The following is a 27,999-nucleotide window of genomic DNA, read 5'->3' on the forward strand; positions in this document are numbered from 1 at the left end:
GGGAGCCTGATTTCCTTTCTCTCCTTTGGCCCCTCTCCCTCCTTGCTCACTAAAAAATAAAAATAAGAAAGTAAGTGAATTGGGCTCATTATATTGCTAATGCAACATGCTTTAAAAAAAAAGTGCATTTGTTGAAGTTGATCTAATCCACATTCCCCTCAAGTATCTGTCACCCAGCAGTGTGCACTTAGCCGACTCAGGCTGCTATGACAAATACTAGAGGCTGGGTGACTTAGCAAGACATTTCGCACAGTTCTGGAGACTGGGATGTCCAAGGTCAGCGTGCCAGCAGATTTGGTTCTTGGAAAGGGCCCACTTCCGGGGTTGCAGACAGTCTCTCCTCCTCAGTACACACTCAGGAGCCTTTCCACAGGCTGTCCATGCATGAAGAAGGAAAGTGAGAAGCTGGTCTTCCTCTTCTTACAAAGATACTAATCCCATCTTATATCCCATCTCCAAATACCATGACATTGGGGCCAGCGCTTCAAATTAGGAACTTTGGAGGACACAGCCCATGACATGTACCAAGCAGATATCAGTAAAAACTAGAAAATGACTTTTTATTAAATCAGCCAACTCATGATCTACTTTTTGCAGAGCATACAGTTTGCAAACCTGGCTGATGAACAGAATCACATACAGAACTTAAAGTGAAAATTAAATTACTGGGTCCCACCTTTAGGGATTCAGTAGATCTGGAATGGGATACAAAGCTGTATTTTTTTTTTTAAAAAAAGCTTTCCAGATGATGCTAATGTTCAGCCAAGTTTAAGAAACACTGTTACAGGCATTGTGGCCTTATTTGGGGAACACAGATCAATATTCTCAACCTTAAAGTCTGGCATTAGTTGAAGGGTGGTAAATTGTTCAGATTACGCTAAGAATAAAGGGCCTTTTTCTTAGAAGAGGGACACATTATTTGCAGCTCCACCAATTGAAACTACAGCTACATGCTACAAATTGGATTTTAAATTAAAAGCACAAATTGATTCCCTTTGCATTCTGTGTTTCCCATACATCTGTTGTGTTTTTCCCCACAGAGGAGGAAGATGACCTCTTTGATGATCCTGTGCCGTTACCGCTAAGGCACAAGGTTCCATACCAGCTAACTCTTCACCCTGACGTGTATCTGATGACTGCAGCTTCCCCAAGCAAGCCTGAACAAGAGAGACAAAGCACAGGGTACAAAGAGAGTATGCACCCCTTTCCTTTGGCAAACTTTATAGAATGTGAAGAATCCAACAGCGAAGGTGAAGAAGAATTACAAACCCCAGCTTCATCTCAAGAAGACCTGGGTGCTCTCACACATCACCAGCAAAAGGCTGATGTAGAAGTACCACAGTGGGAAGTGTTCTTTAAAAGAAATGATGAAATCACAGATGACAGTTTGGAAAACCTCCCTTCTTCCACAGAGGCAGGGGGCTCTCAGTCGCCAAAGATTTTTAGTGACTCTGATGGAGAGTCAACTCACATCTCTTCCCAGAATTCTTCTCAGTCAACACACATATCCGAACAAGGGAGTCAAGGCTGGGACAGCCAATCGGACACTGTTTTGTTATCATCCCAAGAGAGAAACAGTGGGGATATTACCTTCTTGAACAAAGGTAGCTATAGACCAAGAATCAAAGAGAATATTCCTGCCTCTCAGATGGAACAAAATGTACTTTGCCCAAAGGATACTTATTCTGACTTGAAAAGCAGAAATCAAGATGCAAATATGGCTCCTAGTGTTGGAGAAATAACCACTCGAAGCAGTGGGAAACACATACCTGAGGAAAAAAGGCTACTAAATTTTAGCACCAATGCAGATTCCCAGAGCTCCTCTGATTTTGAAATTCCCTCCACACCAGAAGCTGAGCTACCTAAAGGAGAGCATTTACAGTATTTATATGAGAAGCTGGCAACAGGGGAGAATATAGTCACTGAAAAAAGAAAAAGCTCATTCTCAGATACTTAAAAATGAAAAACCTTGCATTCTAGAGCAACCAGTAGAAAACCTACACAAAGAGGTAATGGTCAGAATCATAATGGACACGTCAGAATGGAATATTTAAAAATGTTCATGTAACCTAAAACAAGGCAGTAAAGGGGAAAAAGAACAAAAAATAGAGGTAAAAAGCAGAAAATAAGGTAGAACTAAATCCAAACATCAATAATTACATTAAGTGAAAGTGGTCAACACACACCAGAAAAAACCCAGGGAAAGAAACAGAACGTTTTTATATGCTGTCTCTAAGAAACTCAATTCAAATGATGCAGGCAGGTTAAACGTAAAGCCTGGAAAAATATATCTAAATACTTCCACTACTTAAAGCTGGAACGACTATATTACCATCAGACAAATTTCTCACAAAAGGTCCAGTTCACTAAGAAGACACAGTCCTACATGTGTATGTTGCTGCAACAGCTTCAAAAGAGAGAAAGCAAAACCAAAGGAGAAACACTAATGCACAGTCGAGCTGGGAACTCTACCTGTTCCTCTATCGGTAATAGAATTAGCACACAGGAAGTGAGCAAGGCTATGGAAGAACTCCATGGCACCATTAACCAACTGCAACTGACACAGAACATTCCACCCAACGGAGAATGTTCTCAAGCGCCATGGCACATTCACCCTGATAGATGGCTGCATCCTGGGTCATAAAAACTCTTAAAAACAATCAGCCCCTTATTTATCTCAAAAGGTCACTTCTGAATGCTGGTTTGAACACAAAGGTAAAATGAAAAGGAGAGAAATTAGGACCCAAAAGAAAAGAATGAAATGGCAAAAGTGTGTGTTCTAGTTGTTGGATTTCCTTAAAGTCTGTCAATGGATTATGTTTTTATACAGCTATATATGTGGTTTAATAAAGTTCTATTAACAAATATTCATCAACACTTTGGGTATGCTGACATTTTATAGATTAAGGAAGCAAAGGCACAGATTTTCCTTAAAACAAATTTAAGTTGGAGTCTCTAAATCAATTTGCAGGTCAATTAAACCAACAATGATATGCATTATCACCCTGCTGCACTGACCCCTTCTTTCTAACGCCACAGATACTCCCAGTTTTTGATTAAGCATTCTCCAGACTGTGTGTGACTGGGGTAGAAATACAGTTATCCCATTTTACCCATCTCTCCTACGAGTTCTACAGCCTGAAAGCAAAGTGAATATAAAATCACTAAAGAGACCAGTAGAGATTACAGATCACGGAGTTTCCAGTCGTAACTACAACAGGCCTAATACACAACAGAGACTTCATTTTTAATCTGTAGTTCTAAAAATTAGTTACACTTCATTAGTAAGTCATGTAATCAAATAAAACTAATTTCACTGACACTAAAGACCTCATCTTAATAGTATAGCTTATAATCCAAGGTGGGGACTCAATACATGCCTGTAAACATCCTTCTGAATATATTAGCACTGTATAATCACATCATCCGTTTAATATTACATACTGCCATATTTTGTTTTAGGAGAACCTGGCACAATAAATGCAGGTGAATGAATTTAAGGGCTAAGAGCACTAGAACAGACTTCTGATTAAAAAAAAAAAAAAACTTGCAGGGATCACCAAAGACTACAAAAGTACAGGTTTACAGTACAGAATTACAGCAGATACTTACATGTGGTGCTTACTCTGTGATGATAGTTCTTTTACACACTGGATATTAACTCCTTCAATGCTCATCACCACCTTTTGAGGCAGGTTAAGTTTATTCTTCCCACTCACAAATGAGGAGGCTGAGGCACAGAGAGGTTAGTTCACATAGCTGAGAAGGAGTGAAGTCAGGACTGAAAATACAGGCAATTCAAGCTCGAGAGTCCATGCTCTTAGCCACTATGCAATAATGCCTCTCAAAAAGAGCACAGGTAGGGGTAGGCTACTACAGGTAGGGGTAGTGGCACAGGTAGGGGTAGTGGCTACTCGATTTTTACTCTAAGAACTGTAAAGTATAAAGGAAAAAGTGAAAACAAGTTTCAAAATGCCAAGATACATGACAGAAGAAATGCAGCAGCTAGCCACATTTGCCCGAGAGAGGAATCCAAGACTTACAGTTTGTTTAAACTAGCAGTACGAAATAGAGTCCAGTATAAATAGGTGGTTTACTGCCCCCGAGCCATGTGATCTTGGGTATGTTCATGTTACCTAACCAGTCCTGACCCCTTCCCTTTGCTGCGCTGTAGGGCTGGCAGCACCGGCCTCATGGGTTTATGAGACGCACAGGAACGCAGATAAAGGGCCTGAGACTTGCTCCAAGAATAGGAGCTTTAAGTCTAACATTCCCCTGTGGTTCCAGGCAGTGTTTACTTATTTAGCATAATGTGTTTAAGTAACCTGGTGACTCATAATGCTCAAAATATTTTAGAAGTATCCATCCACATTATGCTATGTAAAATTCTTTAATATTCAAATGGACCAACCATGACAATGATAAACTTTCTTAAAAGGCAAGTAACATTTAAAGTGATGGTATAACAACCTTTGGTTAATCTCAAAAGCAAGTAGTCAGGAATACATTGGTTATCTTTTTGCCCCTTTTGTAGCTTACTGGTAAGGAAAATAAAATATTCAATAACAAAGCTAAACCACCATAAATAGAAAATCAAATGCCAAACTAAATTTATTTTGCTAAAGAAAATTGAACTGTAAAAAAAAAAAAAAAAGTGCAGTCTAGATTTTGCACATATGGGGGAAAAAACCCTGAGATTACAACTGTATCACGATCCTCAAGTAGATCTTGAAAACAATGGTATTAATACAACTTGCAGAGTAGATTAACTTACGGTTTAAACTTCATGTAAACATGGCCGTTGAACATAGGCTTCATATTGAGAGAACAAATTCTGACAGCTTGAGAAACCAAAGAAGCTAAATGTTGACTTAAAATGGTTAAAAGCTCCTAACAGCCTCATGTAGAGAGTTTCTATTTTACTGATTAAGTTCAGCTTTGTAATCAAACAAGGGTAACACAGGTAACTAAAATCTCAAAGACCCATTAAATGTCTATTACTAAGGACAGTACAAAACAAGTTTTGTGAAAATAGCCATTCTTCCCTTTGCTGTCCTGTTTTACATTTTTTTACCACAAAAAGACAAGATAAAAAAACTGGACAGTAAAACATTAACTTTTTAAGAATATTAGTTACATTTTTTAAACCTGTGAGAATCAGAATTCAAAGTAAGCTTGGCCATTGGGAGCACCTGTAAATCTGTGATGCTTTCTCACCACTGACACCATGTGACTATTTCCTCATAAAGAAAACATAAGAAACGGCACTAAGAAATGTATTTTTCCATGACACCTTCTGCAGATTTTGGTTAATACGCTGTGAGACTCCAAACATGTAAAGAATTTATCCCATATTATGAAAGAGCAAATCATGTGGTAGCAATATAATGCATAATAAAGTGTAGCTTCTCCCAAAAAAGAGGTTAAGGATTAAGAAGGTATTTGAAGTGCTGGATTCTTGCCATCAGTGCAATTTTACTCAAACTTATTTTAGGTCAGTAAAGCAATGGGGCAATCAGCTTAGGTAAAATTTAATTAGGAATACTGAAAGCTAGATTTACTTGCTGCATTTACCTTCATGTTGGACACCATGATTACAAATCCCAAAATCACAGAGATGAAAACATAGTTGTTCCCAACTGAGGTTTTACTATGCAGAAAAACAGAAACAAAAACCAAACTGTATTCCATTTCAGTGTTCATGGTTCAAGTAAAAATGTTCTCATAATTCAGATACACACTTTGGCCAAGCCAAGTTTAGCTTTATCACATTTAAAAAATTCATGTATAAAAAATAAGTATCAGTTCAAAATATAGATTATTTCAAGAAGAGCTTGCGGGGAATATAAAAATAATTAAATTTGGTGGAAATGTTAAAACCGCCTGAAATTCAGAAGATGTAATATTCGTGTATTGTATGAAACACTGTTAGGTGCAGATGCACTCAGGAGTATCTTGTTTTACTGTTTCTGTTCAGACCAGGTATGCAACATGGACCTCTTAATTTGTGTTATTAAGAGGGGCCCTGAAAGTGCTCCATTTCCCCACTTCCAAGAAACCCTCCCGGTCCCAGTGCCCCACCCTTTCAAAGCAGCATAATGGCCATCCGTTCCAGAATTTTAGAGCTTTTTGGAAATTATTCTTTTACAAGGTTAAAAATCTTTTAAGAATTACTGATTCAGACATACATGCCTCATAACAGTCTGGATTGCTTCAAAATATGAAATCAAGCTGTAATTAAACCTGTTTACATTGAATTTTAGACCTTAAATTTCTGTATCATTAAGATCCCAGTATTTTAATGAAAGTAGAAAATAGAGTATAATTCCATATCACCTATTTTTCTTAAATACAAGTACAGTGAGTAATTAACGGGAATGACAACATAACAAAAATAGCACTTGTATGTATTTGCCCAAATTAACTCTTTCTCTAAATTCAAGGTATATGGCAGGTTGAATATTTGATCTTAGTGATGGTTACGTTATCAGTTTAACGCTTAAACACTGAAGGAGGCATTTCTCTATTCACACAGACTTCTTATGTATGTATATGCTGATCTGTCAGTCTTCCTTTCATGTTTGGTGTCTAATCACTAAATACGTGTATTTTAAATTAGTCTCTGTGACCCTGTGTTCTCTTCAGAAGCATCAGTAATGCATTTGGCCAATAGTTTGAAATATGAATTGTAAATTAACATAGTATATAATCCTGATAATATGAAAAGAGTCCCAAATACTTTTTTTAAAGGTTAACATTAGAAAAAAACAAACTACAATCATCAGCTGTTTCCTGAAAATTCAGTTGAGGTAACCTCTGCAAGTCACAGCTCCACACTTGCACACAGTTCTGACCCTCTTTTTGGCTGGGCTGTGGTCAACAGAATCTGAAGATACATCTCCAGAACCTGAGTACACAGAAAAAGAAATACACAAGAAAAAGTTAAGACCATTCAGAATGAAGTTCAAATCTCTTATTAGTTTTAAATCAATGTGAATGTTCAGAGACAAATTATGAATTATCGTGAAAGGATGGTGTGGAGCTAGTAAGAGATAAAAGCATATGCTATTAGCCATACTTCCAAGAACAGCTTTGCGAAATGATGAAACTTAGTGGGAAAATCAGATACACATTCAATTTCATACATTATTTAAGGGCCATAAAGTCAGGCCAAATAGTAACAAACTATAATTAACACTTAGAAAAACAAAGGAAAGAAAAAAACATATGGTCCCAACAAAGCAAATACAATTGATGTGTTTTTTTAAAAAAACCAAATCCAAGTAGGAATGGAATAAGTTCAGATGTGATTTAAATATTTTCAATCCTCTGAATATACATCTCTTTAAATTTTTTAATGTTTATTTATTTTTTAGAGAGAGACAGAGTGTGAGCAGGGGAAGGGCAGAGAGAGAGGAAGACACAGAATCTGAAGCAGGCTCCAGGCTCTGAGCAGTCAGCACAGAGCCCGAAGCGGGGCTTGAACCCACAAACCGTGAGATCATGACCTAAGCAGGCTGGACACTTAAAAGAGCCACCCGGGCGCCCTGAATATACATCTCTTGGTAAATTTTCAGGAATGTATGCCTTACAATTTTAAAATACAAGTAGTATTGAGAAAAAATGTAGAACAAACTTTGATAATGGAAATTATGAAAAAAAGCAGGTGACAGCATGATGCTGAGAAAAGAGCATTACTCAGCTCAAGGTCAGGCAGATTTTAGTTTTACCTCTGGCAGAGTAGCTTTGTGACCTGGAGTAAAAAGACCAACTGTTATAGCCTCATTTTTTTTCTTCTTTAATATTGTTTGGTTCAGATGATCTAAGGTCTCTTCCTACTCTGATTACAGTCTTCATATGCAAATAACTGAAATCAATCAAACCTTACTTGAAAACCATACCTTTCATCTGATAATCAAAAGTGAGCTCTTCTCCAGCATTTATGGTTCTTGTGGAAAACAATGCTATTCGGGGAAGACGGGTGTCGAGATTATCAATGAAAACATTAAACACCTGAAGATTTGGGTCGCACTAAAAAGGAACATTAGAACCCATTTAAGTAAAAATGTAATGGACAGGCTCTTCTACATGCCATATGAAATATTTAATTCCCCAAACTATTATTTTTTAAGTTTCATTGGAAATTAAGTTGTTTACTGTTTAGAGGTCTCTGAGGCATTCAAATTTAAAAATAGTATTTTCATTTACAGAAAATCTCAGACATACATTAACACTAGAAAAAATAATAAATCCACATACATTTACCCTGCAGTTCAACAATTAACATTTTCACCAATCCCATTTCATCTATCTCAACTTTTTAATTTTTCTGGAGAATTATAATGCAAGTTTTATATAACATTATCATTTCACCTGTACATAGTTCAGTAAGGCATAAAGAAAGAGAACAACTGTATTTAAAAAATCAAATTAGCATTATACAACTCAAATTTCATACTGCATGGAGGTTTCATTGCCATAACTTCTGATTGGTTTTAATATTTTGAGATTTCTACATTAAGTTCTGGACTATGCAAGAAGAAAGAGCTAAGAAACCAAAATCATTGTTTTAAGTGCCCTCGAATAGAATACATCTATTTTGAGAGTATTTCAAATTTATCACTAAGAAAAAAATTAAAGTAAAAGTTTAAATCAGAAAACTAACAAGGAGTCAGAAGGTCTCTGACATTTCACTACTCAACATAAACTAGTTTCTTGGAATAAAACCCATCAAAAGCTTAGCATAGTCTACACTTCCTTATATGGTCAGGTATATAATACTCTCTGGAGACACATTTTCCTTGTAATCTGTAAGATGGAGGAAACATCAATCTCACAAGCCTAATACTATTGTATTTAGAGTACAATTTAGAATTGTATTTTAGAATTTTAATTTACAATTGTAATTTAGGAAAATGGCTCTCAATACTTCAATACTCTATGAATTCTTAAATTCTGTAAATATGTTAACATATTTACATTTTAAGAAAATATAGCTATGTTTAGCTGCATATCCTAAAATTCAGCTGTTACCTTCCGTAAGAAACCTCTACAGTTGTATTTAATTCTTAACCTTGCTACCTCTTAATTCCTCTTCTACAAGAAGATAATACCTAAAGAGTTCTGGAAAGATTAAATGAACGTATGTAAAAACTCTTGCAAAATGCATGGTATTTGGTAGGCACCTCAATGGATTTTCCTAATATGGTAATAATACAATAATCTAACCAAAGAGGTCTCTGTATTACAATACTTTGGAAATATTAAAAGGCTAAGTCATTTAAAGATAATTATTCCTCAACTATGGAAAATCATTAAAAACAGTGTAATCACACTTACACTGTGATTCACAAAATGAGAGACATTTCCATATCGGGCTGCATCCACTGTGAATTCATCAGATTCATAATCCAGATCAAAGAGATATGTGATTCCTTTGTTGTCATATAACTGCCCCCGTCTTTCAGCTTCTTCACTGGTGATTACCTAAAAAGAAAAAACTATAGTATATTATATAGCTATTGTTGAACTAAAGAAACACTCATCCATAAAACTATTATTATTGTTTTAGTGCCTCCAGAGGTTTAAAAAGTAACAAGTCAATGTGTCATCAAAACATTCACATAAACTACTCTACACACAGAAGCAAAGACATGGGAAGCTAAGGGGAGATATGAGTGCAGGACAATCATGGCTGCTTAGGAATCAGGACAGCCCACAATCAACAAGGGGAGACAGTACTACGTTTATTCTCATTTATTCACATGTTCAAAAAGCTACCCAAGGGGCGCCTGGGTGGTGCAGTCGGTTAAGCGTCCGACTTCAGCCAGGTCACGATCTCGCGGTCCGGGAGTTCGAGCCCCGCGTCGGGCTCTGGGCTGATGGCTCAGAGCCTGGAGCCTGTTTCCGATTCTGTGTCTCTCTCTCTCTCTGCCCCTCCCCCGTTCATGCTCTGTCTCTCTCTGTCCCAAAAATAAATAAACGTTGAAAAAAAAAAAAAAATTAAAAAAAAAAAAAAAAAGCTACCCAAATATAGCTTTCTATAGGACCTACCTGGAATGTAAAGGAAGAAATTTACAGTAAAAATGCTCTAAAAACTTATTTTTCCTGTAACTCATCTATGCAGTTAGTTACAAGGTGGAAATTTGTTACAAATACAGGAAAGAAGGTACGTTAAATTTGCAGTCAATTGTATGCAAAGTTTAGTTTTGCAGACCAGGTTGTTTTCATGAAATTCTGTGGATCAAAACCATCCTCTGCAGTTCTAAGAACACAGCTTTACCAGATGCTCAGCTTAAGAAACCAAAAATGTCTAAAGCAATTCATGGTGTCAACCAGATATAAATAACTACTGCATTCAGTAAGTCAAAACAGAGAAGAGTTTGATCATACAAGATCTAGTATCCTGAACAGTGATTTATAATAATCTGCTATTGTCTAAAAATTTAAGGATCAAAACAGGGCTCCAATTTAATCTCAGAATTCTAGATGAATACAGATAATTATATGTGGCCTAATTCCATAGAACTTTTGCATTTTTCAAAATGTTTACTCACTTTTTGAGAGAGAGACAGAGCACAAGCAGGGGAAAGGGAGAGACAGAGAGAGGGAGACAAAGAATCTGAAGCAGGATCCAGGCTATCAGCACAGAGCCCAACAAGGGGCTTGAACCCACGAACCGCGAGATTACGACCTGAGCCCAAGTGAGATAGATGCTTAACCGACTGAGCCACCCAGGCGCCCCTCCACATAACTTCTAAAATGTTAGATTTGACAGCCCAAGATATGCGGTCACACTTGTATTTTTCTAGTCACAGATTAATATACCACTCAGTTTGAGGAAGTGTAGTACAGCAGCAAAGTGCACTCATTTTGGAGCCTTGGTTTTGAATCCTGGCCCCTCTTCACTACAATGGGACCTTGCTGAATTTTTCTGTGCCTGTTTCCTCAATGATAAAGAATGGACCTAACACTGCTACCTCAGAGTTACTCAAGGATTAATGAGTTAGCACATAAGGTACTTAGAATAGTATGTGGTACATGGTAAATACTATTTTTTGTATATATATGTTATATGTAGAAAAATAAATTTGCTCGGGGGCAAATGTGTCGCTCATTCAGTTGAGCATCCTGATTTCAGCTTGGGTCATGATCTCAGGGTTGTGGGATCGAGCCCCACATCGGACTCTGCTCTGAGCATGGAGCCTGTTTGGTTTCTCTCTCTCTCTCTCTCCCTCGCTTGCACTCTCTAAAAAATAAAAGTTAAAAAATAAATAAATACATAAATTTGCACAGTCAATGGTAATTTAGAGACAGTCTCTAGCTGAGCTACAAAGAATTTGGATTTTTTTCATGGATGCAATAAATGGTTTTATGTATTGCATTTTCTAACACTTGCTCAGAAAGCATGCCTACTCTATAGTACTTCTCATGTTGATACAGTAATTGAGTTCTGCCAACTACAGTTAACCATATTTAATCAAATGGATGAATTACAATCTAAAGGTTCCAAAGTCAGCATGCGTTTAGATCTGATTTTCTTCTTAGAACTTTTATGTCATTCTTCACTCACATGAGGAAGGGAAGCAAAAATAATATACAAACAGGGCAGGGGACAAAAACATGAGACTCTTAAATATGGAGAACAGAGGGTTACTGGAGGGGTGTCGAGAGGGTGGATGCACTAAAGGGGTAAGGGGCATTAAGGAATCTACTCCTGAAATCACTGTTGCACTATATGCTAACTAACCTGAATGTAAGGTAAAAAAACACATTAAACAAAAATTAACAAAAAAGAACGTTTACGTCATAATAGCTGCCATATTTTACAAATGCCAGTTTCAATGACTATAAATGGGTGTTTGTTGAAAACAGGACTATTTCATTTATAATTATATGTATTTTTTTGTTCATATACAAGTTTATATTTCTAACTATGCCCGTGAAACCTTTTTCCCAAGCCAGAAATTTCTACATACTTGCAAACGATAATATAAATATGTACCAATATCTGTTACTGCTGTACAATGTTAACTTTTCAAAAAGCATAAACCTCCCACACACATTATTTGTTATATGTTGAACATACCTCCCCAACATATTCCATGACAAAACTCATTCTTTTAATCTTCACAAGGGTTTTTACACCCCAGCCACAGCCATTGCTAGTTCGAAAGATGCAAAGTGAATACTGGGTGCCTTTTTGTACAATCCTATTGGGACAATCAGGTCCACACTGACACCTCGAGTTGCATTCATAAATGGGGGTACCAGGTGGGATTTTAATTTGTTGGTTTTTATTATAAGCCAAAAGAACTCCAGCTTCAGCAGGACAACATTTCTCAAAGAAGCAATCTGTACACGAACAACCAAAGGTAGCTTCATTGACTAAGCTGATTCCAGGAGCTGGTTTGTATTCATTAATGTAGTAGAAGTCTGAAGGTGGGCCCTCTAAGTCAACAGTATTTTCAACAAATATCATTCCTTTATGATTCTTTCTTCTGTTGAGTTCGTCTTGCCATCTCTGCAGAGCTAGCCTCTGTTTAGCCTTCTTTACAATGTACTCGGCAATGGCAGGTTTCAAAGCTTTGTTATTGTCTTTTATTGCTTTGCCTTTCTTTACCTGAGATAAATAATTATGCTTGTCATTAGAAAACTGCTGGAGGAGTAATGGGCACTTGAGATTTTGCAAAGGTTCCCAAGTATTTGTAGAATCTGGCCATCCTTTCCATTTTACAAGATAATATTCCATATCCTTAAAATATAAAAGAAAATTGAAATTAGATGACAGTCCCCATTAAAATAATTCACTATCTTAGAGAGTTAAGGCAGCTGTTATCATTCTAAATAAAGTTCAGAATATATTAAGAGCCAGAGGTTTCTAGATGAACTACAAAACATAAAAAAATATAAAACCATTTTTTCTTTGTATTACATAAAATATATACAGAATTTAGTTGTAGCACAGTATGTTTGAGCATAGGTAAAAGAATTGCACCTGAAGACAAAAGTACTGAAACTCAAGATATTTTACCAAACAGTGATTGTTAAACAAAAAAAAAGTATTTTATCTTAATCATAGAAACAGGGAGTCTTCAAACTAACAATTTATGACCTAGGTTAGCGCTTTACTTGGCCAGCACTGATGTAAGCATCCCCTGAGGTAGGTAATTTTAGTATTTTACACTGACAGAAGGCAAAGAAGGCAAACACTATTTCTCAGTATCATGGGCACACATCCCTTCGATGTTCTAGGGACATAACGTCCAATACAGTTATTCCTAGCTGCATGTAGCTATCAAGCACCTGAAATGTGGTGGGCCCAAACTGAGATGTGCTTTAAGTGTGTAGTACATACTGAGTTACAAATATCAAACACATACACAAAAAAGTAAAATATTTCTTCACGTGACACATATTGATTACATACTGAAATATTTTGGTTTTACTAAATATATTATTTTTTAAAGATTTATTTGCTCATTTATTTATAGTAATCTATGCCCAATGTGGGGCTCAAACTCACAATCTTGATATCCAGAGTCCCATGCTCTACTGCCTGAGCCAGCGAGGTGTGCAATCTCACTTGTTTCATTTTACTTGTTTAATATGGTTACTAAAAAATTTAAAATGACATATATGTAGCTTACATTGTTTTTATTAGACATCACGATTCCAGAGAATTCTCACCTTATTTAGACTCACCCATGAATGGATTAGGAAGCAGGCACTGAAGCCACCAAAGATCAAATATTTTGATTTATCCCTCAGACTGCTGTTGTGGCCACCATGGTACCTAGAATTTTGCCTTCTTACCCCAGTGACTTGACTCTGTTTTCTTTCCTTAAAATTGGGGAATGCCATGTTAAGTTTCTCTTAAAAAAGGTAGTCAAGTGTGCATAATAAAAAAAAAACTTCGAGGGGCACCTGGGTGTCTCAGTGGGTTAAACATCCGACTTGATTTCGGCTCAGGTCATGATCCCAGGGTTGTGAGACTGAGCCCCGTGTCTGGCTACAAGCTGAAAGCAGAGCCTGCTGAAGATTCTCTCTCCCTCTGCCCTTCCCCCACCTGTGCTCTCTCACACTCTCTCTCAAAAATAAAACAAAAAATTCTGAAGTCCTTCAATTTTTTCTTTGTCCTCTGGAATATGTCCACACTCTAAAATATGAAAGTGATTAAATTGTATTCTCCAGTTTTTAGTTATTTTAAATCATCGATATGGATTAAATTTGCTTTTCCTTGAAATTTTTAACAAAGTTTTTACTATAAAAGGGTGCATACGACACTTGTTTTACTATCCATAATTTATTAATGCCAAATAACCTGGATGGCCTAGGAAATGTTGCAGAGGCACAAACTGGGGTGAGGACCACTGAGGCAGCTTTGCAGGAGCAAGTCGCTTAGCCAGTGAGTAAGCAAATTTTCTCCCCACTGAGTCGTTTCAATGTTTTATTACATTCTACTCGGTAAGCAATACTGCTGGTGAATTAAAAGAACTTTCCTTCTTATGAAAATGGTCAAAATATGCTTTACCTGTTTAAAAAATGTGGTTAAAGTGTGAGGATATGCACAAAAACTGTACTTTCATGGAAATACATATTGTGATTTCAGGGAAAAAAGAAAAGCTTAGACATATATTTAAGTGTTAGTCGAACTGGCAAAGTGTAACACAGATTTCTCCCTCCTGCCAGGTAACTTTTACAATTTAGGATTTACGTTGGCAGATATCCGCTCGACAATGATGGGATCCACGTGGCAGTAGCTAACGTATACCTATTTTCCTTATTAATTAGGAAAGCTTTTAATTTTTCTGACTCCAGAATAAAGCAATGCAACTCTGGTCCTCTTTTCTTCCTACTACACTTTTTCCTACAATAACCCTGGAAGTTGTCAGCAAATGATGAAAGAAACAGAAACACTGGCTTCAAATCAGATGATTAAGCTCAATTATCATTCAGCAAAACTAGTAACACCACTGAAGTGGGCTCCAAATTAACATATTGTATTGTTTAATAATGAGCCAGATGCATTGTTAGTGATTAAGTTTTGCATGTTAATCACATTGATACTTACTTAATTTATAGATGGTAAAGATGTTTATAAAACAAAAGTGCCTTTGGCAAAATAGTAGAGAAATATTAGTGATATTTTATTTCTACTTCATACTTATTTTAGTAAGTATATTTTACTTTGCAATCCAAAAAAGATATTTGTTTTGAAGAACTGATAAATTTTACACAGAAAAATTAGTATGTACGGCTTAACAAATTTAATTCAATATGCTAAAGTTCCAAATAAAGCCCAAAAGTTCATTAAGCCTCATATATTGTATCAGTATCTTATTCTGACACGCAATCAACTCTTGATTACCCATAGAAATGGAGTACAGTTGTAAAAATGATACATAAATCACTCCTGTATAATTTAGAATGCATCATATGAATTTTTTCTTAAAGACATTTTCCCCCACTATGTTTGGCTTAGGTTAAATTCATTCAAGTATTTTAGTATTTAAAATAAGTATGTGCAAGTTCAGCCACCAGGGGGTATGATGAGACGTAAGGTAGTGCTAGCCTTTAGGAGTAAAAGCTCACTGGGAAAAGAAGGCAGTAATATGTCAAGTAAGTAGCAATGCAAGGCAGTACAATTTTAAATGCCAAAACAAGACAATAATTACCACTAGAATATAGAGAGGGAAATCAATATAGTCAGAAAAGAGCACAGAGCAAACAGAACTAAACTGTGAAAGACTGATAGGATTTGTTGGGTAGGGAACAGGGCAGGCAGGATGAAAACCACCAGCAAAAACTAGGAGCTAAGATCTGTATGAAGTATTCAGAAAGCAGTGAAGAGATGGATTTGGCTAGCTTTAAAGTTCAGAATATTGAAGTGAGAGATTAAACTGTAATGGCAAGGTGAGAACAAATCTTAGCCTTGAATATTTGATGGAGGCATTTGAACTTTTTTTGTAGGCCAATAGTTTTTACAATTCTTACAAAACATGGTGTTTCTGTGGGGAGTTTCATTACATACAAATACATTTGGTTTCCATCGTGTTTATTAGGAACAATTTATCAGTCTTCTCATTGCCAAGCCAAAGACTCTACAAGCCCTCATGTTACTTGACTTAGGCTTTGATACCACATTTCTCTCTTCACTATTGTTCCTTTTCTGCCTTCTCTGCTGAGACTATTGTCCCCGCCCATCACTTAGTGCAGATACTTGAGGCTCTGTCCTTGGCCCCTTTTCACACCAAGTAAGCGTTTGTCCCTTTTGAAAATCTGAAGAAAGCGATGGACCTTCCCCTAACAAAGTCACATATGCAATATTTTGGATAATTGAGGATATGTGGATTCCAGATTTAAGGTTAAGAATCCTTGCTCTAAATGCTCTCTGGGCAACCTCATCACTCCAACAGTTTTAATTACATGCTAATAACTCCCAAAATTTTTCCTGCACCTCCATATATCCAAGAGCCTACTGGATGCCCAACAGCTTCTTAAATCCATCTATTTCCATGGAACCCACCACTGTTCTTTCAAAATGGATTTTTTTCTTTTCCTCATCAAGGGTAATCTTATCATCTACCCAGTCACATGAGTTGCAAACTAGGAGCTCAATCTAGATTGTTCTCAATCCATCATCAAGTTTCTTCAGATACTTGTTCCTGTCCATCTCTTTACCATAGCTCTAGTTACTTAAGGTCTTCAATTCTTGCTGGGATTATTACATTAATCTCCTAACTGGTTTCTCTGCCTCCAGACTGACAACATCCCAATTTATCATTACTGAAGTTTTCTTACAAAAATAAGAAATCCACAGTACCAGTCATTCTGTTACTTTCTTCCTTAAAAATTTTAATTGCTCCTCCACTGCCTCAAGAATGAAGTTCACACTTCCTATTATAGCAAAGAAGATCATTCTTGACTGAGTCCCTGATATCTCTCTGACAGTCTTCCATTATAACCCCATTTACATACCACCCTCTAGCCATACTAACTGCAGCTAGTACTTGAACATGCCAGTCCTCTTCACCCCTTTCTGCTTTGTTCACAAAGTTCTGATTACAATGACCTCTTCCATTTCCATAATGAGCGTATTTTGGTTTCATTTTTTATGTGTAGAAAAATCTACTCATCTTTAGAAGTCAGCTCAAATGTCCCCCTGTCCCTGCCCATGAAGTCTTTCCTTCCTCTCTTGCCCAAGAAGAACTGATCACTGCCAATCTCCTTGTGTTTCCATTTCTAATCTTAACCAGAAACTATGAGGGATGAAATCTTCTTCGTAGCCACAGAACCAAGCACAATTGCTTGCTGTATCTTAAGCTCTATTAAATGTTTCTGAATGCATAACAAAAAGTAGGACTATCAACATGTATGCAATTAAAAAAAATCACAACAGTAACTACATATGAATCTTTAAAAGAAATAAAAGCTGCTAAATTTAATCTGGGTTGTTTTTCAAATGTATATACTGGAGGACAAAAAACAAAAGCTATCCTCCCATTAGCTACTTTCTTCTGCAAGTTTTGAAATCATCATATTCAATGTTAGTGGTAGAATAGCCTGAGTCTAATTATGAAAACACTAGTGTTCCATGGAAACTCAGTGGCTTTTCATGCCAGTAACTGACCAAGTAGCAATTCTCAGACCTGGGTTAGTGGTCGAAGACGGACACAACTGAGCAACACAACCCTGGAAAAGTCCTTTCCTGGAGCTTTGTTTTCCTGATCTCCAAAATATGGGTTTTAGTCAAATGATTTCTATGTTATTCCCGCTCTTAACGCACCACTCTAAGTGAATCAGTCCTTTAGGAATATTAATTTAATGCTCAATGTGGAAAATTCTGTCAGTATGTGCCATGCAGTGTAGTGATGGTTCGTTAGACATAGAACTACCTGGATATTTTATGAAGTCAAAGCTTTGGTAATATTTCCTTCTTAATCTATGCTTGCTGAGAGAGAAGTCTTACCAATGTGCATGGGGGTGGTGAATTCTTCACTGATGAGCTAAGGATGTTAACAAAGAGTATTCAGTTTTGTCATAATTTTTTCTGTATGAAAGGATAATGTGGCAAGAACATGCGGCAGCAAATGGCATTATTACTATTTGCTGAATTGGACCCTGACATGAACTCGTAACAGTAACAGATCTGTTGTGTTGTTCCTCCAGTGAGCATTCATTCCGTTTCCCCAAACTGCCTACTTCAGAACTCCTCCACCTTGTTCAAGGTCACTATCCCACTACCTCCCCCATTATTTTCAGTAGCAACACACCTCCCTGTTCCTAATGCAGAGAGAAAACAGAAACTCTCTCATTTGCACCCTCCCCTGGACACATCATTAGAGAAAAGGCAGATGCAGAAACGAGGAGATGCACTTCCTCCATCAGTTACCCTACCTCTCGCCTCTCCAGTCTCTCCCTCTCTACTTGTTCTCACCAGCATTTAAACCTCCTGCAGTTTTTATTTTTTTAAACTTCCCTTTGCATTTGAAAAAGCAAAATGAAACCAAACCTCCTTTGAGATACAAATGCTAGAATATGTAAGGAATCTCAAAAAAGATGTGATAAATTACTAGTTGAGGGACAGGAGACTAAGGTGACAAGAGTGGAAGATTTCTTTTCAGTATAAGAACATCCAACTTTTATAACATTCAGTTTTGAAAATCACATGCATATATTACCTATTGAGATTTAATAAAAAACAAAATTATAAACACCCTTAAAACCTACATAGCACTTTATCCCTTTCTTCAAAGCTAGAATTCTTTAAAGAGTTGTCCATACTGCTTGACTCTACTTTCTCATTTCCAATTTATTCTTTAATTCATTCTATTTAGGCTTCCATCTACGCACAGACACTGCTCTGAAGGCATCAATGACCCTTCCATTGCTCGGTCCAGTGGGTACTTCTCGGTTCTTCTTTGACCCACTGGCCTCTTCTCTATTTTGCTGACATTATCTCTCCCTTAGGCTTCAAGATTCATTCTTCCGGTTTTCCTCCTACCTTTCTTGCCAGTTTGTATCAGTTTCTTTGATAGCTCTTCCCATGAGACCCTCCCCCCCCACCCCTCCCACCCCCGCCCCAACTACTCCTCCATCCTTGTTCTCTTCACACATTTTCTTTGTGTGAATTACTGTAATACCCTCGAACCACTTTCAAACCATTCGTGGCACAACAGCCGGAATGCTATCTTCAACACACCCACTGCATCAAGTCACTCCCCTGCTCAAAACTACTCAATGTTTCCCTAAGGCCCTAGAGTCCAAATTCTTTTCTTGGGCTGCAGTGATCTGTGCTTTCTGGGTCCTATCCATCCTTCTAGCCTTCTTTTGATCCCTCTTGCTGACTACATTCCACTCACACTTTCTGTTCCTTAAAGAAGTCAGGCTCTCTTCTCCTTCAAGACTCCCCTATTTATCTTTTCATCCTTTAGCACTGAGTTTAAACACCATTCCTCAGGGACAGCTGCCTAGTTTGTCTATAAGTTAGACCCTTCCGTTACATTAGGATTCACCTCAACTATAAGCATGCTGTACAATTTTATTTAAGGGTTTTCTACCCTCACCAAAAGATAAACTCCATGTGCCAGGGATCATACCTCTGTGTCACTCATTGCTGAGATCCCTAGTGTCAAGCATACAACATGAGAGATGGCAAGAAATATCTATTAATTAGTGGGTAACCATACCCATTCCCGGAGCCTCAAATGCCATCTTTTTGCCAATTACTTCAAGATCTATGTTTCCAGTTCTCACTCCTGACTTGGGGCCACATTTCCAACCATCTATTGATCATCTTACACTTAAATGTTCTCAACCTAATCTAGTCTTCCTATCCTAATCCTCCTATATTCCTGGGTCTTGGTGAGGAGTATTATCTACACCAGCGCAAGTCAGAAACCCATGTTTTCATATATGTGAAATATGTGTGATCCCACACTGCTGGATCCCTACCCAATCCTCTGACCACTCAACCACACTTGTACATTTTGTAACCATGAGAATAAAAAAAATTACTTATTTCTCTTCACCTCCATTATTACTACTTTAAGCACCACTATTTCTTGCCTAGACTACTGTAACAGCTTTTCAGAATGTTTAAGTGTGTGTGTCATTCCCCTCCTACATTCCTCACTGCAGAAAGTTCTCTGAATTATGTATCTGATTGTATCCCTCTTTTTAAAACCTTTCATATGACTCCCCATTGCTGTAGAATGCTGAAAGTTCTTCACTCATCTCATTCTTTCCCAATCCCACATTCTAGCACTCCATTCTCTGTACAAAAACTGTGAGTTACCGTACCTGTCTTTTCAGGCCTCAGTGGGATATCCCTTCTGGGAAGCCTTCTGTGGCCTAGCCCAGGTGCACCTCCCCCTGCACTTATTATGCTATATTGCCATGGTTTACTTGTCAATCTTTCCAGTAGGCTGTGAGTTCAAGATGAGAGACAGTTTCTGATTAATCTTTTATTTTTCCCAGTGCCTAATATAGTATCCACACACAGAAGAAACTCAAATATTTACTGAGACTACAGCAAGATGATATAGGAGCTATTAATCAACAGACTGCTGCTATAATCTGAGCATGAAGCTAAAAGGGTCTAGTCTATTGGTGACTGTGAAGAGTGGAGAAATCACTAATGCAGAAGCCAGTTAAATTCATTAGCCACTAACTTAATACCCACTTTGTACTAGAGACTACAGTAAGACATAGTCCTGGCCCTAAATAGTTGACAATTTAGCACAGAAGGTATGAAACCAAGCTATAAAATATGTCAAGTTCTAGACTAATAACAAGAACAGTGCTTTCTAAGTCCTGAATATAAAGCAATTAATTTTAGGGATATGGGGGAAGGCTCAGTAATAGGTGGTAACCTTTCAGCTGAACCTTGTAGGCCAAAGAGAATTTTGTCAAGGAGGGAAACAATAGTATTCTAAAGAGGGAACAAGACAAGAACAGCAAAAGGGCACAAGGGTACATAATGTGTTCAACGAATTGGAATATAAGCTATGTTCCCAATGTTTAGAAGAGTGCCCAGCTCATAGTAGGTGCTCAGTAAACCTTAGCTAAATCAAAGAGTTTAGGAGTATTGCAGTGTGGATAGAAAGCGTGATATGTGACAAGCGATGAGGCTGGAAAGGTAGTTGGTGGCCAGATAATAAAGGACCTTAGTTCAAAGGGTCTCGTCTTAGATTGGTAGACAAGTCATTAAAAGGTCTAAAGCAAGGCCCTACCTAAAGCAACCAGAACTGTGTTTTAGAAAAACTGTTAATGGCTTTGAGGAATATGGTAGTGAAATAGTGTCTCTGATGAGCTAAATGGAGGGGTACACACAATAAAAGGACAGTGTCATAAGATCTTTCACTCGCCCTGAACAGGAGTGGGGAGACAGAGAAAAAAAAAGTAGAGGTATGATGAAATAATACTGTCCTATAGATTAAACAATTTGTGCTAGAAAGGAGAAGAAATGAGGGATGTAAGTGGCATAGTGAGGACCTAAGTGTGCAAGTAAGGTTGCTTATTCCAAACAAAAAACCAAAAGGATTGATGAGAAGGACAAAGGAGAAACCAAAGCGCAAAAACTATCCAAAATCTAACCACAACACTCAGAATCCTGTATAAGAATAATGGTAGTTCCTTCAAGCTCAATACAGACCCCTAGGAAACTAGCTTTGTGAAAGTACAGTTGAACAGGAAAAGAATGAACAAGAAAAGACAAAGAGAGACAATATAATCTGATGACCTACGAGCGGGTAGGGAGGAGGGAGGAATTAAAAATGTATAAAATTACAAGGTTAGGTAACTGGAAGTATTCTGGTTTTGGTAATCTAGATAGGGAATCCTAGCTCAGGGTACAGATTTGAGGAGGAAAATTGGTACAGTTTAAACACGCTGAATTTGGGCACCTGGATAGTGTCTACTTTGAAATGAAGTCCATAAAGAGGTCAATGCCTCACAAAGATTTGGGAGTCATGAATCAAACAGACAGAAGTAGAAAGCACTGGGAAAGAGGGCATCTACAGAGCCACTTCAAGGTGAGAAGAGGGCCAAGGACACAGCTATGGAGATTATCTACATTTCCGAGAAAGGACAGAGAAGAGACAACAAGGAGATTCCGGAAGAGTAGTAAGAAAAACAGGTGGAGACAGAGGTGAACAACAATGACAGAAAACATTTCTTCAATATGAACATCATAGGTCAGTCTCTGTTGTAAGGATATACTTACATCCACTCATTTAACCCTACGGCGGTCCCCACCCTTATGAGTTGGGTACCATAACTATCCTCATTTTACAGGTGAAGAAATGGAAAGACAGGGAGGCTAAGTAATTTGCTGAAAGTCACTCAACTAATAAACGGTAGAGCCAGAGTGTGAACCTAGGCAGTCTCTCCATGGACAAGAAAATTTCAAAGAAGGAAAGGAAGGTCAACAGTGTTAGATGTTGCTATGAAGGAGAGTAAGATTTGAGGTGCTCATATTGGCAATTAGTTAATGAGAAGTGAAGAGACAATTCCCAGGAGAAAATATTTACAAACTGTGTATCTCGTGAGGGACTATCTAGCATATGTAAAGAACTATTATGACTCAATAATAAAAAAAAAAGCCAACCCAATTTTTAAAAATGGGCAAAGGCTCTGAATAGACAGTTCTCCAAAGATATACAAATGACTAAAAAGCAGATGAAAAGATGTTCAGCATCATTAGCCATCAGAGAAATGCAAATCAAAATCATAAGGAGGTACTACTCCATTCCCACTAGGATAGCAATAATCAAAAGTGTCAGATAATAAAACGTGCAGGTGAGGGGTAGAGAAATTCAAATACTTGTAACACTGCTAGTTCCATGTAAAATGGTGCTGTCCCTCTGGAAAAGGTTGGCAGTTCCTCAAATGGTTAATCACAGAGAAACTATATGACTCAACAATTCAACTCCTAGGTATGTATCAAGAGAAGTGAAAACACATCTACGCAAAAACCTGTACATGCATGTTCATAATAGCATTATTTATAACCCCCAAACAAAAACAACCAAAATGTCTAAGTGATCAATAGGTAAATTAAAAGTGATAGTCCTATAGTGGAATATTTGGCAACAAAAGGGAATGATGTATTGATACATACTACAACATAGACGAACCTTGAAAACACCACGCTAAGTTAAAGAAACCAATTACAAAGAAACACATACAGATTGTAATGTTCTATTTACATGAATTGCCCAAACAGGGAATCTATAATAGAGACAGAAAGTAGATGAGTGGTTGCCTAGGGCTAGGGCTAGTGGGGTAAGGAGACTGGGAAGGATTAGGGAGTGATGAGTGAACAGAGTGGAGTTCCTTTTCAGGGTAATGACAATGTGTAACCATCACCACAGTCAACTTCAGAAGAACTCTGAGAGCGTGCTAAAAGCTATGAATTGTATACTTCAAATTAATGAATTGTATGCTTTGTGAATTACATCTCAACAAAGCTGTTTTTAAAAATTAATGGAAAATGAGGTAGAAGCAAAGACAGGAAATGCGTGAGTAGGGACACGAGGTCAAAGAGAGGTTGGGGAAGACCTGAATAGGTTTTACTGATTGAGAGAGGTCAGTGGAAAAAGAGCTTAATAAGGGGGAAGGGGGGCAGAAACACACACACACACAAACAAAAACATCACAGATTAAGCAAAGTCCTTTAAAGGGGATGGAAAGGACTAAAAAAGGAAAAACAGTAACAGCAAAGTTACAGAGAACTTGTGTGAAGCTAAGTTGAGAATTCATACTTGCAGGATCCTATTTTTCACTGAAGTGAAAGATTAACTGAGGTAGAAGAGGTCTGTGGCTGAATATGAAGGTGAAGGATAGAGTAAGAAGTCCAGAAAAGTAATAAAAGTTGGAAAAACTGCTGACAAGAAAAGGAAAAGAAAGCAACAGAAAAAGGCTTTAGTAGAATGGAGCGGAGTGAGACTAGAAACAGACATTACTGGCACCAATATGTGTGACTATAGGATACTCTTGGGTAGATTGGTCAGACCACCATTTAAACACTGAGATGGAAGATGACTGGGCTGTTTTTAGGTTGAAGGTTGCCAAGAGTATAGGTGAAATGCTTGATCATAAAATCCCACTGAGCGGGAAAGGCAGTTACATGAAAAGATGGCGGATGTCGCAAAGGAAGAACTAGATTTAATGACTGAATTGGTATGGAAGATGGAGGAGGAGGAGTCCTAATTCATTTGTCTGGAAGAACTGACAAACGACCAAAAAAGAGTTCCACACAGGGAGCAGGCTACTCTGGAGAAAAATGAATTACTCAAAAATATATCGTAAGGTTTAGATTGAAGAAGGTTCTTAAGAAAACAACCCTGTCATTTGAGAGAAACAGGAATCAAGTGAGGCCCAGAGAAGCGAAATGACTTTGATGAAGCCACAAGGTACCAATCGAAGATGAGAAATGACTTTGAACTCCAGGCCATTCTATTAGACCACAGAGCCTCACTAATATCTGGAGTTTGACACAATACAGGACATACACGATGGTGATGCTTCATGAGGAGATTCAGCACTAAAATTGGGTTTGAATTTCTCTGTTTATTTCAGGTGATAGTGGGGAAATATGATTCAGGAACAAAATGAATGACAGGAAAAGCCAATATGAGATAAAACATTTGCTCTGGTAATCCACACGGAGATAATCAAGAGTTGGATGTAGAATGATATAAGCACCTTAAAATATTCTAATGCAAGAACATTTAATGCTTCAAAATCCTCTCAATGTTATTTGGCAATATAGATGATAGGACATATAAATTTATTATGGCTTAGAATTTTTAACATTAAGAAGAGCTTTTGCTTACTTTTAAGGTCTTTTTATGTTACAGAAATATGAAATACTGAATTGAAGTCTGATTAGGTCTCTTTTAAGGGGCTAGATATTTGCCTTACCTTTACTACCTTGTAGTCACACAAGTATTCCACCTCATAATTGTTTAGATTCCTTTTGGTGATTCCAATCGATTTACATGTGAGTTTTTCTTTTCTACATAATTCCTGAAGAGTATCAAGTGAAACTAGGCAAGGCACACACCAAGCTACAATAAGAAAATAGAATTCTTTACTAATGAAATAGCTACTCAATTAAAACCAAAAAAAAAAAAAAAAAAAGGAAAAACTTAAGACCTCCATATCCCCACCCTTCAACTGGCAATTTTACAGGACTAAAAATTCATATGACAAGAAACCATTTATGTGTCTTCCAGAAAAGTTAAGCATTAAAGAACTGTTTTTGATAAATTGGTCTTCTTGGATTTTCTCATGGATCTCTATTCTACTATACTTAACTAATGTCAATTCATTTCTACTAAGCCCCCTGACCGAACAGTTTCAAGTCTGTAAGCTTTCCTAAAATTACATATAGATACAAAGGACAACAGAGATAATGTTTTTGACTTTTCCATTATATTCTACATAGAATTGCTGGTTTGACAAAATGTAGATTCCTAAGACAAACTTATTGTTAGTAAAAATATCTTAAATAGATTTTAAAGCAGCCTTATACGTTGTTAAAAAGAACTAGTCCCCTTTACCTTAGCTGGACAATAAGAACTGAAATCTAATTGAAATATAGTTCCATAGTCACATACTCATACATCACATGTCCTACTTTCCCCATTCTGGAAAGCTGCATGAAATTTTAACTCCATTTATTACTTTGCCTCTGCTGTAATGTATTATTATCAAGGTAAATAAGCCCTAGAGTTATAATAAATAATGGGGAATATATTTTCATAATACTCATTTCCTGTGTTGTTTTTAAAGCCAAGGTTTACAAAACAGTGTATTCAATTTACATAATCCATATACCAAGCTTAAAGAAAATCAGACACACTCATAATTAACCTTACAGAAGCCAGTAACTAAATGTGCTGCAGAAGATTTTACTCCGAAATTTCTGTAAACAGTGTGCTACCATACGGCATGTAAAATACGTTAACACAAGTGGATGTTTAGAAATATATAATAAACTTGGTTTTACGACTAGTGTTACGGTAAGCACTAGAAACAATCAAGGGTGCTCTGCCCCTGCCACACGAGAGTCCCATCTTTCTGGATTTCAGACTCACTGGAAAAATGTGAGGGTTGGAGTAAATCGGAATTAACCAAACAAAATCTATCAATAAACTCAAGCTTTCTTTGGTAGCTCTCCAAGGTAGTTGTGATAACCTTTTGTTTTGAGGTAATTTCCAAGGAAGAGAGAACACAGCTGCTCTCACCACAGCCTTCCCTCACCCTCCCCAACTCACACAGGGGCTTCATTGTCAGAAACCTTGAAGCAGGATTTCCACCACCCCGCTTCCTACAAAAGGTTCGTAATTCGAGACCGAGAAAATGAAAGGTATTTCTCCCCCCCCCCCAAGATTGGCGGAGAGATTGCTTGCTGCGGAGTGGCGGTTTGAGGGTACAAGAGTGGTTTAACACAAATGACCACTTACAAGTCTTCCATTTAGAAAACTTCGGGGTGTTTTGTGTAAAGTTAACCTCACTATGCTGATCACGTGCAAAGGAGGTTCCTGTTGGATATCGACCCAAGGTGTGTATGTCTGTTGTTCCTACCATTTTTATCTAGTTTAAGTAACTTGAGGATTCAAGACAACTCTCGACGGAAATGCTATTTTTGAGAAACAAACAAACAACACCCTGGAACATAAAAAACCGCAAATCCCTGGTAACAATTCTATTATCTACAATAATGTAGAAAATAATTCATTTGCAAGATTTAACATTTCATTACCACTACAAAAACCTCACACTAGGTTCACACTAATCCCTAGTGGAAGAAAAGTTGGGGGATAAAGACATGATAATCTAGGTGGAGAGGAGTGCTGGAAAACACCTCTACATTCTAGAATGTCTTGAAAATTCCCGTCTTTCAGACACGCGCGCGCGCACACTCACACGCACACACAGACACACACACATACACACACGCGCGCGCGCGGCTCAGCACCTAGTTCTCTGGCGTCCACGTAAATAACACGCAAGTTCCCGGTGGGTAAAACAATCACCGTAAGCCAGAGGCTACGTCTTCAAATACCCACTTACTGGGATATTATTCTCCGACAGGAAATTTACCCTACCAGTGCGTCCAAACTGGGGTGCACGCTCCCTCATTTCCTTAGCGTTTATACTCCAGCCCCAATTTCTTTCTTTCCTCCGCTATCGAGGTCACGTTTACACCACCGGGTACTTCCCGCTTCCCAGTTAAAAGGCCAGCCGGAACACACAACGTCCCGCCCAAACCACCACAAAGGAGTAAACCACACGCGTGCCCACAGGCCCTCGAGCCCCCCTCCTCCCCCAGGGATTACCAGGAGCCGCGGCGGCCGCCCGAATACCTCCACACGGCGACCAGGCGGGGAGGGGCCTCGGGCCCAACGGGCAGCGGGGGTCGGGCCACGGAGTCCGCGGGACGTCCGCGGAGCGAGAGACAGCCGACCTCGGAGCAGGGCGTGCGGGCCGGGCCCCGCGGAAGCGGGGCGCAGAAGACTGCGGGGAGCGAGCGGGCCGTGCCGCGAGAAGGGTCAGGGGCCGGGGGATAGGTGAAGCCCGCGGCGCGCCTTTGGGGGCCAAGGTGTCAGCAGGGCGGGAGGCGGCGTCTCGCCGCGTCGCGCTCTGGCGGGTCCGCGGGTCCCGGCCCCGCTTCCCGGGCCTCGGGAGTTTGCCTGGAGAACGGGGGATAGTGAGGGACGCCGCTCTCCAGCCCTCACCTCCTCGCGCCTCGGCCCCAGCCGCCGCCATCTTAGGGAGCTTTCATTCAAACTGGCGCGGTCTGACGGGATAGCTCAGCTGGCCCGACGCCCCGCCCCCGCCCGGCCGGAGCGGGAGTCGGGGGCCCGGGCTGGGGGCTGGTGCCCGCGAGGCGTCCTGACGTCACCGAAGATCGACCCCGGCCACGGCGAGCGCGCATGCGCCCCACGTCGCATCCCGACGCGCAGCAGGTTGCGGGAGTCGCTG

General features: G+C 38.5%; 2 protein-coding genes across 9 annotated transcripts in view; one reads left to right on the forward strand and one right to left on the reverse strand.

Annotated features, from left to right (window-relative positions):
- DCLRE1C (DNA cross-link repair 1C) overlaps positions 1-2,877 on the forward strand; it is a 50,698-nt gene extending 47,821 nt beyond the window's left edge. For all 4 annotated transcript variants that reach the window (XM_086714866.1, XM_086714867.1, XM_086714869.1 and 1 more), the window contains one exon: positions 1,041-2,877. In XM_086714866.1, the coding sequence (XP_086570992.1) occupies positions 1,041-1,957 (917 nt within the window). In that variant the 3' untranslated portion in view covers positions 1,958-2,877. The remainder of the gene's footprint in view (positions 1-1,040) is intronic.
- A 1,494-nt stretch (positions 2,878-4,371) lies between these two features.
- On the reverse strand, positions 4,372-27,963 carry SUV39H2 (SUV39H2 histone lysine methyltransferase). Of its 5 annotated transcripts, none has more exons than XM_086714872.1 (6): positions 27,354-27,963; positions 24,931-25,076; positions 12,089-12,754; positions 9,340-9,486; positions 7,902-8,031; positions 4,372-6,907 (listed from the first exon to the last, which is right to left on the reverse strand). In XM_086714872.1, the coding sequence occupies exons 1-6, from the start codon at positions 27,781-27,783 to the stop codon at positions 6,801-6,803; spliced, it is 1,626 nt and encodes a 541-aa protein (XP_086570998.1). In that variant the 5' UTR covers positions 27,784-27,963; the 3' UTR covers positions 4,372-6,800. The 5 variants fall into 5 exon arrangements, with proteins under 5 accessions (XP_086570998.1, XP_025786331.1, XP_025786330.1 ...); XM_025930546.2 differs by having other exon boundaries at positions 12,623-12,754; positions 27,753-27,962; XM_025930545.2 differs by having other exon boundaries at positions 27,753-27,955.
- Between the last annotated feature and the right edge of the window lie 36 nt (positions 27,964-27,999).

This window comes from Puma concolor, chromosome B4, assembly GCF_028749965.1.
Source record: "Puma concolor isolate L17-30 chromosome B4, mPumCon1.1.hap2, whole genome shotgun sequence".
Lineage (NCBI taxonomy): Eukaryota > Metazoa > Chordata > Mammalia > Carnivora > Felidae > Puma > Puma concolor.

What these genes read in the sequence shown, in the direction of transcription:
- SUV39H2 (XM_086714872.1), bottom strand. Translation starts at nt 27,783, where the DNA reads ATGGCGGCGGCTGGGGCCGAGGCGCGAGGAGGTGAGGGCTGGAGAGCG. An exon ending in GTGACTACAAGGTAGTAAAG is followed by an intron (nt 12,755 to 24,930) that starts GTAAGGCAAATA and finishes TTATATTTTAAG; the next exon opens with GATATGGAATATTATCTTGT. An exon ending in TTTTGATTATCAGATGAAAG is followed by an intron (nt 6,908 to 7,901) that starts GTATGGTTTTCA and finishes CTGTGTACTCAG; the next exon opens with GTTCTGGAGATGTATCTTCA.